Source organism: Aspergillus piperis, assembly GCF_003184755.1.
Source record: "Aspergillus piperis CBS 112811 unplaced genomic scaffold BO85scaffold_15, whole genome shotgun sequence".
In the NCBI taxonomy this organism is placed as follows: Eukaryota; Fungi; Ascomycota; class Eurotiomycetes; order Eurotiales; family Aspergillaceae; genus Aspergillus; species Aspergillus piperis.
Genome location: NW_020291605.1, coordinates 119,586 through 136,030, shown reverse-complemented (window position 1 = coordinate 136,030; position 16,445 = coordinate 119,586). Strand labels below are relative to the sequence as shown.

General features: G+C 52.6%; 4 protein-coding genes across 4 annotated transcripts; 1 reads left to right on the top strand and 3 right to left on the bottom strand.

Annotated features, from left to right (window-relative positions):
- Positions 1 to 2,321: 2,321 nt before the first annotated feature.
- On the bottom strand, positions 2,322 to 3,832 carry BO85DRAFT_425070 (autophagy protein 5). Its single transcript, XM_025658068.1, has 4 exons — positions 3,638 to 3,832; positions 3,434 to 3,581; positions 2,951 to 3,386; positions 2,322 to 2,884 (listed from the first exon to the last, which is right to left on the bottom strand). Exons 2-4 carry the CDS (start codon positions 3,551 to 3,553, stop codon positions 2,469 to 2,471), a joined length of 972 nt encoding a protein of 323 aa, XP_025513399.1. The 5' UTR covers positions 3,554 to 3,581; positions 3,638 to 3,832; the 3' UTR covers positions 2,322 to 2,468.
- A 1,898-nt stretch (positions 3,833 to 5,730) lies between these two features.
- On the top strand, positions 5,731 to 6,711 carry BO85DRAFT_470318 (A4/G1 family peptidase; the record flags this gene model as incomplete). The annotated part of the gene is made up of 1 exon (XM_025662389.1): positions 5,731 to 6,711. One exon carries the CDS (start codon positions 5,731 to 5,733, stop codon positions 6,709 to 6,711), a length of 981 nt encoding a protein of 326 aa, XP_025513398.1.
- Positions 6,712 to 7,017: 306 nt separating this feature from the next.
- Positions 7,018 to 14,105, bottom strand: BO85DRAFT_479470 (uncharacterized protein; the record flags this gene model as incomplete). The annotated part of the gene is made up of 8 exons (XM_025662955.1): positions 11,051 to 14,105; positions 10,832 to 10,949; positions 10,305 to 10,548; positions 9,923 to 10,244; positions 9,430 to 9,584; positions 9,080 to 9,391; positions 8,349 to 9,031; positions 7,018 to 8,077 (listed from the first exon to the last, which is right to left on the bottom strand). The coding sequence occupies exons 1-8, from the start codon at positions 13,647 to 13,649 to the stop codon at positions 7,018 to 7,020; spliced, it is 5,493 nt and encodes a 1,830-aa protein (XP_025513397.1). The 5' UTR covers positions 13,650 to 14,105.
- Positions 14,106 to 14,227: 122 nt separating this feature from the next.
- BO85DRAFT_451261 (2-(3-amino-3-carboxypropyl)histidine synthase subunit 1/2) lies at positions 14,228 to 16,445 on the bottom strand. The gene has a single exon (XM_025660551.1). The coding sequence runs from the start codon at positions 16,272 to 16,274 to the stop codon at positions 14,571 to 14,573; it is 1,704 nt and encodes a 567-aa protein (XP_025513396.1). The 5' UTR covers positions 16,275 to 16,445; the 3' UTR covers positions 14,228 to 14,570.

The window sequence follows — 16,445 nt, the reverse complement described above, 5'->3', positions numbered from 1 at the left end:
ATGCAGCAATGTATTGGGGCTACCATGCGCGTGACGTCACCGAAGATGAACAAACAATACAAGTCTTGACGAAGACGTTTCTCAATAAACTGTTCTGGAGGCGACCGCCGCTAAAAGATACTCCTATTGAGAAACAGCTTCCGGAAGAGTTGGGACTGGGAAGATATCCTGAAGACTGGACAGCTCTTCATGTTCTGGCCTTCTACGGCATCTTGCCCAGAACAAAACGTCTCATACTTCAAGGTTCTCCTGTTGATGCAAATGATAATGCATTGAAATACACTCCGCTACATTGTGCCGCTTATCGTGGAAACGACGAGATGGTCGAACTATTGCTTGAACATGGAGCTGATATAAGCGCAGTGGCTGGGGATGGCAGCACAGCGTTACACCTGGCAGCACTCTACGGCCATAGAAAGGTCATGAAGGTGCTCTTTGCACACCGAGCCAATTCCCAAAAAGCAAATGAGAAAGGTGCAACAAGCTTGCAAGTAGCTGTCGGAACACAGCTAGATGAAGCAACTATTCCGCTGCTTGTCAAAAACAAAGTCGACGTCAATCTTCGAAACATACACACTGGAGACACTGCTCTTCACCTTGCGGTGCAATGGAGAAGGCCGCGAATTATCCTCTTCCTTTTGGACAAAGGAGCTTCCATCGACATGACGAACGAAGATGGGCTAACTCCCCTTCAACTTGCTGCCAAGATTGACAACTGCGAAGCGATATCCCTCCTTCTCCAGCGTTGTGCCCAAGTGGAAGCACGTTCACTATCTGGCTTCACGGCTCTCCAGCTAGCAGCGCACGCGAAGCACTGGGTTGCTTTCGACCTGTTGGTTATCGGAGGCGCTGACGTAAACGCCTGGAACAAAGAAGGCGAATCATTGCTTCATGAACAAGCGAGAAAGTCCTCCAATACTGCCGTTGCTTCCAAGCTTCTAGACATGGGCGCCAACATAGAAGCTCGGACGTCACAAGGTTTTACGGCACTCCAATGTGCTGCAAAAGCAGGAAACAAGTCTATGCTTTACTTCCTCCTAGACCGAGGAGCAAAGATGGACGTTGAGACGCCCAAAGGAGAAACAATGCTCCACATCACACCTGCAGTCAACGACGACTGTCTTGACATCCTTAAATTGGCCCTCGAATTCGGCCAAGACGTCAATGCCATTTCCAGCCAAGGCTACATGCCCCTCCATCAAGCCATATTTGTTGGCACAGGCGTCCCAGATCTCGCCTTTGACAAAACAGCCGAATACATTCAACTCCTCCTACGCCACGGCGCGGACGTCAACGCTCGCGCCGTCACGCCATCCGCAGAAACACCCCTTCATTTAGCAGCTATGGCAATCATCCCTCAACCACAATTGATCACCCTCCTCCTTGACCTCGGCGCAGACATTAACGCCACCACTGCAGACGGCAAGACTGCACTCCATCTTGCCGCCGAGCGCGGTCGTGAATCGCTCTTTCGGATCCTGATCGACGCTAGCGCCGATACGTCTCTCAAAGCGCCGGACAGCGCCAAAGCCGATGACAAGAGCGGCTCCGGGGTAGGTAGCATCACAGCCTTCGAGCTTGCTCAGAAGAATCCCTTTGGTGCGGAATGGTTTGACGCTGACGGTAAGTTGCGTCCGTCGCTTCATACTAGGAATCATAGTCGACGTGATAGTGTGGGGACAGTTATCGACGAAGAAACCAATCCTGACTGTATGGAGGATGATACGGGCGGGTCGACCCTAGTGGGTAGTGAGCAGGGACCGTATGTTCTTGTTTAAATCAGCGGATATAGTATAAAAGAACATTTTAGTATAGTATATAGTGTGTGTGTGTGACCGTTTGGCCTTTCAAGTGGCTATTCTGGTGCTGGTTCACTGGAAGCATGATACCCGGTATGGATTATGATTACATTATTATGACTTATTTTTGGTTCTGGCTATGTGGGATTGGAGATCAAGATAACCCAAATTGCTGTATTGTGTTCTTGATCATAGTACCTTTCCCGTGTGTACATATGGAGTCGATTAGTTCTATTTGCATTAATTCATCGGCTGTTAATAGCGCAACGAATAATGGGAAGTTAACCATCGATAAACACATTGCTTTCATTCTACGTTGAGCCTTTAAAACTCCCAAGAATAGTACTCATAGGCGCTCAACTACTACTAGCCATCAGGTAAGTCCGCCCCGCCAACTATAGGCCAAATGAACAGTGAGCTTGGGTTTTAATGCCCAAGTAGTCTTTACCAATTCTAATCCAGAGGGAATTGGCAGGCGAAAAATGACTACCATCAATTGTAAAGAAATAGGTAAACATATGTGGAAGAGTGTCGCAGGAACTCAAGGTCACGTATATTTGAAAAGACCAATGCATTACATTAGAAAACAGCATACCAACGCTATCTAACAGAAATGATGATGTCGGGCCATTTTCATGGCTAACCACGTTGCCAGTGAGGAATTATACGCTACCCCATCATTCTGATCACAATGTAAAGCCACCCATCTCCGTATCCTGAGCATCTTACTACTTCGTCTAGCGGTGCCCCCATTGGAACTGCGGCGCCATGCAGTACTGGTTTCGCCAGGACAGGTGTCCTTCGACTGGGGAATAGGTGTGGTAGCAGTGAGTGCAGTGCTGACCCTATGGTTTGTGGTTGAGGCCCTCTGGATGTACTTAGAATGGATTGGCTCGCCAGGACACTAGCGCTGGGTCCAGAGATTGGTTGGATTGTTGGTGGAATAGGAGACTGGACTACTTTGAGAGAGGGCGAGTCTGAGTCTGGGGGGAGGGGGAGAAAGAACCGGACAGGTATGTTGCGGAACGGTTGTGACTGTGGTGGTAGGAGGATGTTGGATATTCGCTGGAAGTTTGGAAGGTCCACTGGATGTATGTTCAGCACTTTGATCTTGCTGTCAAATTCATGTAAGCGACAGCTGGATAACGTACCATCTCTGACTGACTCCCAGAGCCCCGCCGAATCCTCCCTGGAAAGAGTCATAATTCCTTTGGCGGTACCGTTCCTCAGGAAATCTGCCTCTTTGACACTATTAATGAAAGCATCATGCATCACTATCCCATCCGCATCAAGTCGGACGAGTTCTTCATCGGGCCAGTCGCTGAAATGCACGACTAGACGCCATGGTAAAGGGTCTTCATCCGATGTAGATGCCAAGTCAGTGTCAGCACCTCCTTTAGAGGCAGGATCTGCTCCAGCATAGAGGTCATAAAGGAGGCCAACTGGGTAGTGCCATTTCAATGGAACGCCCTCGAAGGAGAACCAGCCTTCGTGCGAGCGGGAGCCGGGGTCGATTAAAGAGGGGGCGAAGAAAGCTCTCAACCTTGGGAGAAGCGATGGTAGGTATGATATGCGGGGACAGGAGATCTGAGTGAGTTAGCTCTGGGTTCATCAGATTCTAAAAGCGGACGTACTAGGTATGGATCTGTTTGGTCAAATGTACGGCTCTCTGATGGAGCCAAGGTTATTTGTAAGGGTAGCTTTCCGGCCCAGACGGCTTTCTGGATGCTGCCCAGAGTAGCTTTCGAATCCATTTTAAGGGGAAATGCGCTGCATCACAGACTGGAGTATCTCGTCAGCATAAGTTGTTAGACATAGCAGCGTGTTATGATACTCACAAGAAGGGATATTCCTCGATGGTTGCAGTAGAGCGATCGTCGCTACGGGTCGCCGGTCGATTGCCCCGCAGGCTTAAATCATGATTCACCCACGGCGAGTCATGGAATACAGCGAATAATTTGGTATGATGTGACAATCTATAGGCTGTCAAAATGGCGAGATGTCGACCTGATGAACAAGTAAAGGAAGAGATGTTCTTGGGGTCGTTCATTCATCCTCTGCGATGGGCTTCCCAATCAGTCCATTCCGCACGTGACTTAATTCCTCAGGCAGAAAGGCATTGCAGCCTGATCACGCGTCGCGCTTCTTTCATCAACTTTCACTCTCTTCACCTCCCCCAGACAGCCTTCTGGGCCGGTCACGTCTTCTTGTTCAACTACGCGGCCTTACTATGTATGGCCTCTGATAGCTCCTCTACAATTATCAAGCTATTGCTCAATATATTGAATGACCATTGAATGAACCCGGAGGAATGTGTTTCCTATCAGTTTCAAAGTCGGATTGCTCCACATCAGACCGATCGTCAAACTCAAATGGAATGGTGCCGTCAAACCATTGGGGTGACAGAGTGAGACACCGAGCTCTCCATACTTTTTTCATCATGGAGACTGCATTTGTGGTAAAACCCCAGAAGATTCTGTCAACAACGTGAAATTATAGTCTCGGAGAACTTTGCGGAAGTAAGAAGCCAGGAAGGCCCTCGACACTGCGAGAATGGCCTTGATGCCCATTGATTGTACTTTAGATGTCCTCGCCGGTACACCAGTCATGTGTGGGCAGATCTTCGTGTCAGTGGTATCTGATGCCACAAACCGTCATGATCCGCACAGCTCAGGCATTTCGAAACAAGCCGTTGCTGCCAATGATCGGAGTATAAGCATCTGTGATGCTGGCATTCCTACCTGGAATTCCAGAACGGTTGGTTCATGCTTAACCGAGGAGCTCCATGTTGCGTGGAGTGAGACTGTCATCGACCCAATCTGCGAGAAGAAGTAATCACCCAGATTAATCACAAAATACCTTTGCAGAATAGATCTCTATGCGCCGATCGCTTTATTCTTCGAACAGGTATACCTCACTATGAGTTTGCCTCGCTTGGCGACTCTGAGACCGCCATCTCCATCAGGTCAAGGCCTTGACGGTGCCTGTGCCTGCAACACAGTAGATCGATACCCCCTTCAGCAGTGTGCCCAATCTACCTGTGATTCTATAGTATTGGAAAACCATGCTATCTTCAAGCACTATCCACATGATTTATGTAAGCGGACTCAAAAATGCCGACCTAAATGGAGCGAATCACGCAAAGGGTCCACTTAGAAGGCATCAGAATAACCTCAGACACAGGTTACATGACGATATGATCATTCGGAACTTGGCTAATTTCTGGACAACACTATTGAGGTAAACCCCAAACAAATGATCTTGCCATTCATGTGATCTATGCACGTTCAGGAGTAGAAGAAGATCTAGACTGCTGAGCCATTGCCCCTGATGCCTACAATTACCGATTGATCTGCCTGCTTGCGTGCAATCGGACCAACCACTCCAAATCCCATGAGTACTAATCATGGCCTGATGCAGAATAGATTATCCGCTATATAGGGCAGATGGAAGGATCTAAAGCCAAACTGTTACCCCTGATTCACAATTCACCCCTTCTGGTATTTACCCCGACAAGATGTCTCCACCTATCCAAGCGGAATGGTGATTAAACAACAGCCAAGAACCCCTTGGAGCTTTAATCTGTTAAGCTATTGCCCTACAAAGCTAGCAGTGGCCCGTTCGCACATCACTGCCGAATGCGCTTGCAACCTCCACCCTGAAACACTGATGCTCATCTATAACAAACGTCAATCTCCGCTGACTCCACCAGTCGCGGCACCACGTTTCAAGTTTGATCCACTAACAGCTATCGATGGCCCAACGGTACAGTCAACCATGATGCAGTTAACTATAAAACCTCAGCATCTCCCTACGTCTCTTTCCGTCGCATCAGCCCAGAGCCGGTATCTGTATAGCTAGTCTTACTATCACCCGAGCAGTGCTCAGTTCATTCTTTTACATACATTTCTTTTGTCTCACCACCATCAATATGAAGTTCACCTCTACTCTGGCTCTGACAGCCCTTCTGGCTGCTCCCGCCCTGGCCGGTCCTCACGGTCACGTCCGTCACCAATTCGAGTCCAACCAAAACTTCCCCGGCGCCGGCAACCAGGGTTTCAATGCCCCTGGACAAGGCCAAGGTCAAGGCCAGGCTGCCCCCCAGCCAAGCATCCAGCCCAGCAACAACGGCTACCAAACCCAAGCCGCTCCACAAGCGCAATTCACCCCTCAACCCAGCGTCGCCAGCCAGGTCGCTCCCGCCGTGACCTCCGCCGTCAGCACCAACCACAAGAGCAGCTCCACCTCGTCGGACAACTACGAAGTCAACGAGAACTGGGCCGGTGCTGTCCAGGAGACCAGCGGCAGCGCTACCTTCTCCTATGTGGCCGCCACCTTCACCCTCCCCAGCGTGACCCCCACCGCGGCTTCTTCCTCCTCGGATGACCAGGCCGTCTCCTTCTGGGTCGGCATTGACGGCGCCACCGGCCAGAACCAGATCTGGCAGGCCGGTGTCGACATCTACGTCCAGAATGGCGAGACCACCTTCCTCGGCTGGTCGGAGTGGTACCCTGCTGACACTGTCGGTCTTGACATGGAGTTCAGCATCGGTGATGTGATTGTTGTCTCGGTCGAGTCGACCTCCAGCAGCGAGGGTACTGCCCTGATTGAGAACTTGACTACCGGCAAGAACGTTACTTCCACTGCTTCGGCCCCGGATAGCTCGTCGACTCTGGTCGGTCAGACTGCTGAGTGGATCGTCGAGGACTTGGCTATCGATGGTGATGGTCTGACCTTCATTAACTTCGGTGAGGCTACTTTCACCGGCTGTGTTGCTAAGGCTGGTGGAAAGACGATCGGTCTTGATGGCTCGTCTTTGATGGCTGTGGAGGATAGCACTAGTGACCATGTCCAGGCTGTGCCTAGTGTTGTTAGTGACTCTGAGTTGAAGGTCACTTACCAGAGCTCTTGAGGTGGAAGTGGTGAGACATTGTTCTTATTCTTCTTCTGACGTTGTGTATATACACATTTTGTATTGGGGATGTTAAGTGTCGACCTGGGGTTGATAAGTGAGATAGTTAGTTGGCAAGAAGTCGACTATCGATATTAGCCTTTGGTATTGCATATACGTGTATATTAAATATCAATTACACCCATGCCCATACCACATTAAGCCTCATAAGGGCGTATATACAACCCAGAACAAACTCCATCCCAAGCAAAGCCAAGTTTAACCATTCCCTCCAGACAATACTTAATGAAACAAATACTATACCCTCTATACACCCCATGACCCCCTCCTCCTACCACCACTTCTCCCGCTCTCATAACTCACCCTCCCCAAATCCTCATCCCTAACGCCATACCCAACCCCATAATACTCCTCCCCAATACTCCCACTCCACGCATCCCCTCTACCACCCTGACCAGCTATATACACCCCCCTCGGCGCCACAATCCCCACCTCATCTGCAATACTACCTCCCCCCTCCCCCCAGCTCCCACTACTCCTCCCCGAAACCGACACAGACCTGGACCTCTCCCCATCACCCGAAAAGCTCAACGACGGCACCGGCGAAATCACCCCCTCGACCTCCCCCTCCGCGTGGCCCCTCCACGTCGGCGAATACGGCGGAGGCGGCGTCTCCCTCGTCGCGGTGGAGGTGTTTCCGTAGCTGTGGGTTGTGCTAGGGAAGGAGATTTGCGAGGAAGCGTCGTCTGCTGTTGCTGCATTATTGCTTGTAGTCATGCCGTCGGGTGGTGTGGATGAGGTAGGTGCGGTGGTTGTGGTAGTGGTGTAGGGGTGTTTTTCGTCGAGAGGGAAGGAATTGTTGTTGTTGTAGTTGTAGCTGGATGAGGAGATGGGCGGGTCGCGGAGGTGTAGGGCGAGGGTCTTTTCGTTTAGGGTTTCGGTGTTTGGGTGGGGGGTGTAGGCTGGGAGGGTGAGGGTGGGTTCTAGGGGGGGTTGGTATTGGATGCTGTTGTGGTGGTGGTGGTGGTTGTTGTAAGTGGTTGCGGTTGTGGTGTTTGGTGGTGGGGGAGGTGTCGGGTTGGTGCAGGAGCATGGACAGAGGGCTGCGAGGAGGGTTGATAGCATTGTTTCTGGTCTTGTCGTTGGTGTTTGTCTTTGGATAGGTTTGGAGGAGGCGTTCGTGGTGTGGTTGTTGGAGTGAGGTGGTGAGTCTGCTGTAGATGTTCGCAGATTATTGTAGTCTCCGGTGTTGACGGGTGTCTGATGGTTGGAGGGGCAAAGTGGACAAAGGTTGATTGAGACACCAGAGCACGTCAATGCGATGCAGAGACTACGTGTCTCTGTCTTAATGAGCGAGAGGTGATGTCTACGAGAGTGAACAAGGAAAGAAAGTTCAAAAGTCACGACGAGGCTGCGCCTCAGCATCCAGGCATCTACGTTCCCCGCATCGCTGATTGGTGGAGTTCCCCGCTCCTGGTCATCACTTTATCGATAAGCGGATAAGATAGCATCAATTGTAGTTTAATTCTCAGCCTGGTATGCAAGCATTCTCGTAGTCTTCTATACACTCTGTTGGAAACTTCATAAACTCATCCCATCCCTCACCCAAGTACCACGTTATTGCCGTGATCTCTGACCTTGCTCGCGTCTCCACCCAGTACATATCCGTCCCGTACATCAAACCCAACCACCAACTCAGTAGTATCAGTGCCGGTGGATCTTTCTGCATCAATCTGGCAAAGAACTGCGGTAGCAGCCTCCCCATCCATCCTGTGTAGGATGAAAAACTCCGGACCCCTCGCTCCAGCGACAGCAGTCCTGTCAGTATCCGCGCTGGCGCATGATACGGGTTCGTCTCTGCGGTGGTTGTGTCATCAATCCCACACAGATCAGCTAGCCCCGGATGAATAGCCACCCGTCCAGGACGCTCATCCTCAAAGAGATCCACCGTCTCATCTTGAGACTTCATGAATACCCCCCACCACATACTGCCAGCTTTCCATCGCGCCGTAGCCATGATCAGATGGCGTAACCCCCCTTGCAAGGTCAGCCAGCTCAGGGAGGCAATATCGTCTGAGAAGACGAACGAGCTGAGGGGGTCGTATTCATCCAAAGCAAAGGAACGAATAGTCAACAGCAAGCACGCAGAGATAAGACTATCCGTGTTCTTCGGGCCGATGGTGGTAACTTCCCGAGAGTACTGAGTAATGGCCTGCTGCCAGTGGTAAGTTTCCGTGAAGGTATAGACACGACCATCCGGAGCCAGATGACGGATGTGCGAAGTGGCTGCTGCAATGATAGTGTGCAGTAGAAAGGGTGACTATGCCGTCAGTAACAGTACACCTGAGTAAGATGAATTCCAGCATACATTAAATCCTAGCTGAATGATCTTCGCCTGCATAGCGGATTGAGCGCCTTTCGGCCCGAGCGCCGGGTTTGTTAGGCCATGGTGGAAGTGCTGCAATGCTTGCACGACGGGCAATGGGCCGCTTTTTGAATCGAACTGCAGTATCTCGTTGATCTTCTTGGTCACGCTATCCACCGACATGCAGTACGCTTTTGAATCAGGCGGACTCGCAAGGAAGACGCTGACGCTGTCTTTGTCTTTGGTCTCGGGCTCATAGCTGCAGTCGAACCCGAGTTTCTGGCATCGGTGGCAGGATGGTTTTTCCTCGTCGCACTGTCGTCAAGAGTGATACGATTAGAGAGGGCGCTAACCAGAAGAGTAAGGGGAATACCTTGACCCGTCGCTGCTTGCAAACGAGGCAGCCAGCGCGGGATTTGCGATGCGGGCGCCGGGGATGATAAGCACGGGGAGAAGGACGAAATTGGAGGACAGACTGCATGGCAGCCACCAAAGTTGCTAATCCTTGCTACATTCCATGAAGGTGCATAGCTTGCACTTATGCAATGTTGATAAGTGAAGAGAACACGACAGTAAGACAGATAGACTCATGACATATGACGATGAGAGCAGCCAGCCTCGCGGGAGTGCCTGACCAGACTAGTCCTAATACGGAAGCCAGCTATATCCCACCAGCAATAGCATACCAGCATAACATACAATTCCAACAACATCATAATTCATATACCTCTCACTATATACCTAACCAATCTGCGCATTCGAAAAGTCCATCTCTGCAAACACACACGCACACCACATTAGCACAACCCACACTCAAGAAAAGAAAGAAAAGGTAGTAATACTAACCAGGATGTTCCTCCTGAAACTTCTTCAAAATATCCCTCTTCTTCTGCTCATCACTCGTCAACCCACCCATCTCCTTCTGCCTCTGATCATACATCATCTTCTCGACCATCGCCCTCGTCTCGCCATCCAACTCACTCAACGACGAATTCTCCGGCGTAATCTTCGTAACGTCGATCTTCGGCGCACTCGTCACAACATGCGCCCACCACTCCACCTTGTTCACCTTGTCCAGGTGAATCGAGATTTCCTTGCCGGGCGGTTGGGATGTCGATTCAAGGGTCCAGGAGCATTCGTCAGGGATGACGGGGTGGGGGAACTCGCCCTACAAATTTCATTAAGAGGTTAGTATTGTCGTAATAGAGTTGTAGAGTGGGATGTGTACGTCAATAAAAGCCTCCTGTCCCTTAATCGCAACGCGGATTTTCGTCTTCGTGAGAACAACATCCAAATCCCGACCGCGGATGTTCGATGCTACGGGGATTGTCACCTCCACGTCGCGGATCGTTTGGGTCCATTTGTAAGGCAGCTGGGCTTGTTCGGCAGCTTCGCGGGCTTTGCGGGCGGATTCTTCCTCGTCGCGGCGGGCGAGCTCGGCGGGGGTGGGGGGTTGTTCGTCGGCCATTTTGCTGTTGTGGTTGTAGTTGTGTTAGTGGAGAAAAGGCTATATTAGGGGGAAGTTGGGGTCATACTTGGTTGTGGAAAGATTTGTAGAGAAGAAGGTTGTCTGGAGAATTGGAGGGAATTACAGATGGTGGGGACTGGCTGAAGGGCTGGAAGCTTCCGCGTGCGGGGCAACATTCTACTGGGTTTACTTGTGTAGACATCATAGCAACTACTAAGCAAACACTTAATTAATGTAGATAATGGTAGGATATGGTGGATATCGTATGTTATTATTTTATTACATACAGTTCCTCCAGCAATGACCCACATATTCTCTTCTGTCCTCCTGGGACAACAGGACCCCTCAGCGCCCTGCGCATCAGGGCAACCCGAACAGTATCATTTGCTATGCACGCTGCTATATCTGCAGGCCCAGATAAAGAGTAACTCCGAAAATAATCATCAGTCCGCCCATCCTCGACGCCCGTAGATCCCTGCCAGCCATATTTTATCTTCATTCCGTACTGTCCGTCAATATCTCCTCGCCTAGATCCTCGGTTACGGGTCCAGGATACGTCGAGGCTTCTTCGATATGCTGCACCTCGCCGTGTTCCTCCCGCTCGATAACGTCGAAGAACTCGCCGGCGTACTCGGCCAGTTTGTTTGCCATTTTATTCGCCAGTTTGTCCTGCACGATTCCCTCCAGCAGACGCATGTCCTCTTTCCATTTGCGCTCCCGACGGGCCTTTTCTTCTGCCGGCCGGCGGCAGGTCCCGTCTCGTTCCCGCACCTTCAGGCAGTTCGGGCACAGGTAGTTGGCTTCGCAATAGGAGCAGTTGCACGGCGGGAAGGCGATGGTGCAGTCCTCGCATACGTACACCGAGCAGCTGGTGCACTCGCGGAGAACGCTGGCGCACCGCTGTCGCTGGTCACCGACCGCTCGATACTGCGGACAGAAAAAGGACTGACATCCTTGCCATCTGGGCTGGTCGGATGGCGAGTCGCAGTAGACCGATGACGGCGAGGATGAGCGTGAACGGTTGGAATTCGAGATTGACAGACTTCGCGAGCGGCGGTGAACCAAAGGCGTGGGCCGAGGATGGTCGAACGCGCTACTGCTCGCCTCGGGAAAGACCTCTTGGTTGTCCTCGGTAAAACTGCTCGTAGTCGAATCGAGAATCCGCTGCGTCCGATACGGCAGCTCGAACTCTGGCACGGAATTCGTGTAGGGCATCCGCGAAGACACAAACCCGCGAGAGCCGGTCTCGGCGTGGTTCTGGATCGCCAGCTTCTCCAGCGTCAGATCCCGGTACCCACAGATTCTCAAGCGGAGCCCTCGCAGATCATGCTCGATACACAGTGGCTTCGAGCAGCTCTTGCAGTGTACCTTCCACTGAGGTGTGTCATAGCAGTCCTGGCATAGGTTGCGCGGACAAGCGGCAGGCTGTCGGTCGGGCGGCCCAAGTAGCCACCGCATCATGGCGATATGTCCGGTCTCCAGCGTATAGTCGGGCTTGCGAGGGTCTCCGTAGGCATCCCGCGGGAACGTCTTGCTCCATTCCTGCGCCGAGTACTCCAGGTCCTCCCATCCCTGTCCCCGCGGCAGAGGCACGGCTCGTACCTGGTCCACATCGCGGTTCGGTGTGCCGATACTGATGCCGCCGCCGCCAGAGAAGATAGGCTCAGTGCAGCACCAATGAAACGTGAGGGCGGGATAAGAGGGAGCCGCGTTGTTGGCTACAGTAGTGTTTTCGGAATCTTCGACAGGGTCTTGCATAGAACATGGCGACATCGTAGCTCCAGGAGCCCACCAGAATGGACTGTCCTTAGATACCGATCGAGGCCGGCAGTGCAGATAAGGCCGTTCGTAAGCGCAGCTAGCACACAGAGTCTTTCGACATCCGACACAGTGCATCAATATACTGCATTGCTCACATCGTTCAGGGATCAACTCGCAGCAGTTGTCGCAGCGGATATTCTCAACGAATTGTGTATGGCTCCGTCGCAAATGTGCCGGCAGCATCTTCCCCTCTCCATGGTCTCCACTCTCTCCGGTCCCCAAAGCCTCACCGTAATAGCCGGTCTCACTGTGTTCCCACAGCTTCGCATCCCGCTGGACTGGACGATTCGCCTGGTCTACCGGACCGATCCAATTCTTCGACCTCCACAGCCGATCGAACACCACCCACACTTCTGCCGACCCCTGTGGAACACGCATAGACACGTAACCCCGTCTCCGAAAACATCTCCCCGCCGGAGTCGAGCACCACGCGGTATCTGTCCAGATGCCCAGCTTATGGCAGAGGTTGACCAGCTCATGTGTGGGTTCGGAGTCGGAGTCTTTTCGCGACAAGGAGGAAGTCAGATACGGCCGTCGTCGATGATGTCGACATCGATACGTGTAAAGACTTTTCAGTGCAAGATGCTTGGTATCCGGTGAACTCCCAATATTTTGCTCCATGTTGACATCATATTGGAGGCCAAACATCGTGAGGTACGGGATGATGTGGTATTTGAGCGACACGTTCTTGCAGCCTCGTACAGAGAGATGTTCCAAGGTCTCGCGCCGCGAATGTAGTACCGTCGACATCAAGATCTGCCCCGACACAGCTGTGTTATCTAACTCCAGACTGCGCAAGCACGGACTAAACGGAATCACCACGTTCATCAACAGCTGGTCGAGGGCATACGGGCGCGACTGGCGCGGGATGACGGTCTCGGAGGAGCCGGTGAAGACAACCCGGAGGGGCGGCGGGGTGCCAGAGGGGTAGAGGAGCCGAAAAGAGAGGTATTTCCATGCTGTCGGGTAAGAGCGGAGGAATGAGCGGAGGTAGCGGGAGGTATGGTAGAGGGCTAGGATGGCCTCGGTGGGAGTTTGCAAGAGGAGAGATTCGAGGATGGGGGCATTGGTAGTGACAACGAGTTCAAAGGTGGATAGCGGATGTCGGGCCGGAAGGACGGTGTGTTCGAGCGCGGAATCCACCAGGTGTTGCTGCTGTTGGTCTCCGCTGGGCTTGCCGGCCATGGCTGTAGTGGTAGTAATAGTAGTAGTAGAAGTAGTCGACTCAGGGCCCGATCGATGATCGATAGCGGGCACTCCCGGATTATGAGATACGGATGGCATGACGATCCGAATCGGATGGCGGGACCCTTTACTTCTTCAACAACCTTTTTTTTCTTTTGATTTCACTCCCCTGGAAGGAAGCTGGAGGTTAGAGTGACGCGAGATCGCGAGCACAGCGGAGAATGCGGGAGAGGGCCGCACATCATAAGGGAAGCAGGAAGGAGAGCATGCGCAAGGAGGGCGGACTACACCCAAATGTTGGACATGAGCAGAGGCCATCCACGGGAAGGAGAGGAATAGAATGAAATGGAGGGAGAGAGAGAGAGAGGGTCGGGAAGGGAAGAGGAGGGAGAACAAGTTACAGCAAACCGATTGGGGGTGGCTTGGACAACTCAGCTCAGAATTGGCGATGGGCAACAAAAATCCAACGGGCGGCCGGCAATCATGTGATAGGTCGCCTTGGCCCCGTTGGGATGCCACTCTTTTTGGTTATTGTTGTTTTTGCTTGCTGATTGATGATGATGATGATGATGATGTTGATGATGAGTTTAGACTTATTCCTATGACGATATACGTTGGGTCACCGGAGTCTGTGGCCTGACGGGTCTCAACTTCACTAGTCATTCGTCCCCAGTGTATTTTATTGAATATTGAATTCATCCCTCTTGATTTCTTTCCACTATCTGCTGCTAGCTGCGTGGTGTTGTTCTCTGCCCCCCGACGATCCAATCCACCACCACAACCACCACCACTAAGTTAACCTCGCCATCCGCTTTGGGCCGTGCCAGCAGCATCAGTAGGGCACAAAAAAACAGATCCATCAATCCATCAATGCAAAGAAAATAGCAAACCACTAGTTCCACCTGACTATGCTTTGCCTTGCCCTCCCCCCCTACTCGTTCCCATACTTTCTACCCTTTTTCAACGGTCGCGCCCAACAATCCGGTTCTCCGAACGCCAGGGGAGCGAGGGCGGCCTGAACTAGTGTCGCTCTATTGTTTCTCCCACCGTATATCCCCTTGCAATACCCTTGCGCCCTTCCACCACCAGCGTGCTATCCTTGGCATCCTCCTCGTACTGGATATCGAAATCACTGCCCAGCCCCTTCCACGTCCGTTGCGACCGAAGGAACTCCGCTCCAGGGGAGATGGTTCCGCCGATCATCGCCAGATCCCCTTTGGCCCGTCTGGCCAGAGCTCGCGCTGCGGATGGACCTCCAGCTGATGCTGACGAGGCAGCACCTTCTTCTCCTGAGGCAGAAACGCGGGGTGCAGGGTTTCGCATGGGCCGGGAATGCGAGACATACCGGCCAGTGCGCAAGTCGAATTCTGGCGGAGCCGACTCGGGCTCGGACATCTCATCCTCATCCTCCCCGTTCGCAGCATCATTTGTCGACGCATCTCCATTCTCTGCCTCAGCAGCAGACTGATCCAGGACCGTTTGGAAGTCACTCTGCCAGGCTCCCGTCCAGACCCGCTCCGTATCCCCCTTCAGGGTAAGCTCCAACTCAAACGGCGTGATAACCGGCTTCCAGAAATCGCGACTATCAACGAGCGAGCTTTCCCAGCACCCGATGACCACCCAGCCACCAATCTCACTGAAGTTAGCCACCTTGGCCGCATTCAGCTTGCCCACCACAAACAGATAACTCTTCTTCCCGGCTGCTGCAATCCTCTCCCGAACATGATCCACAATATGCAGGTAATTCTTCACACTCAACGTGTTGACCAGGATACCAAAGATCGGGGCGGTATTCAAGGACGTCAGGATAGCATAGCGACGACGCAAGGCAGCAGCCGTAGACGCAGGCAGGGGCTTAACATCCTGGCCCGGCTTATCCGTAGGATAGATATAGATAGCCGCCACGCGAGAAGCAAGGGTAAGCAGCAGCGCCGTAGGCGGATCCGAAATATGGAAAAGCTGCCACTCAGCCAGAGACTCAGGGCTCTCACGCACCGTCTCCGGCACCGTCCGGTTCGGAATAGCCGACGAAGGGTCATGAAGCACCTCCGTCGCAAACAAATTCGTATACCCCTCCTTCACCAAAGCCTCATACAGCGCAGGGACATGATCACAATAAGTCACATCAGCGGCCAAAACAACCTTCGTATCCAATTCCGCATACGTCTCCTTGAACGCACGCACCACCTTCTCCAACGCCAGCTCCTTATGCGTAAACACATAAATCACAGGAAGTCTCGCCGTCGGTGACAAACACGACCGGCCGTAATGCACGACCACATCAGCATCCACATGCTCCGCCGCCACCTCATCCACGCAGCAAGTTCCGTAGGACGTATCGGCCAGGATATACAGCCTAGGCGCAGGCTCAGCCTCATCCACCTTCAACTGAGCCACCGACTCAGCCAGATCCTTCCCTTCTTCCTCCGTCTCCGCACTCTGCCCACGAGCACCCTCTCGCGTCGTCGTAGTAGTAGAATCCAACCCCCGACTCAAAAGCTGAAACACCCTCGGCGCATCCGGGAGCATATCATCCGGAAACTGCAGCGCGATGCGCTTATACCGCGCCTGGCGGATCTCCTTCAGCGTGCGTTCAATGTCATATGTGATGGCGATTTCTTCGTCGGAGACCGGACCGCTGCGGTTCGGGACAGCTGCTGCTTCTTCGAGGATGCGGTCGTCCGGGGTGGAGAGGACCGGGGCGGCCTCCATATCGGCGCCCATGGTGGTGGGGGGAGGCTAGAATGTGTATGTGTTGTTGGTGTAGAGTTGGATTGAGGGGTGAGGAAAGTGGGATGGGTTGCAAAATTAGTTCGGAGTTGATTTTCATTTCTGGCGGGCAAAACTTCCACCCCACTTTCACCCCGCCATCCGTCCGCTCGCGAACGGTGAGGG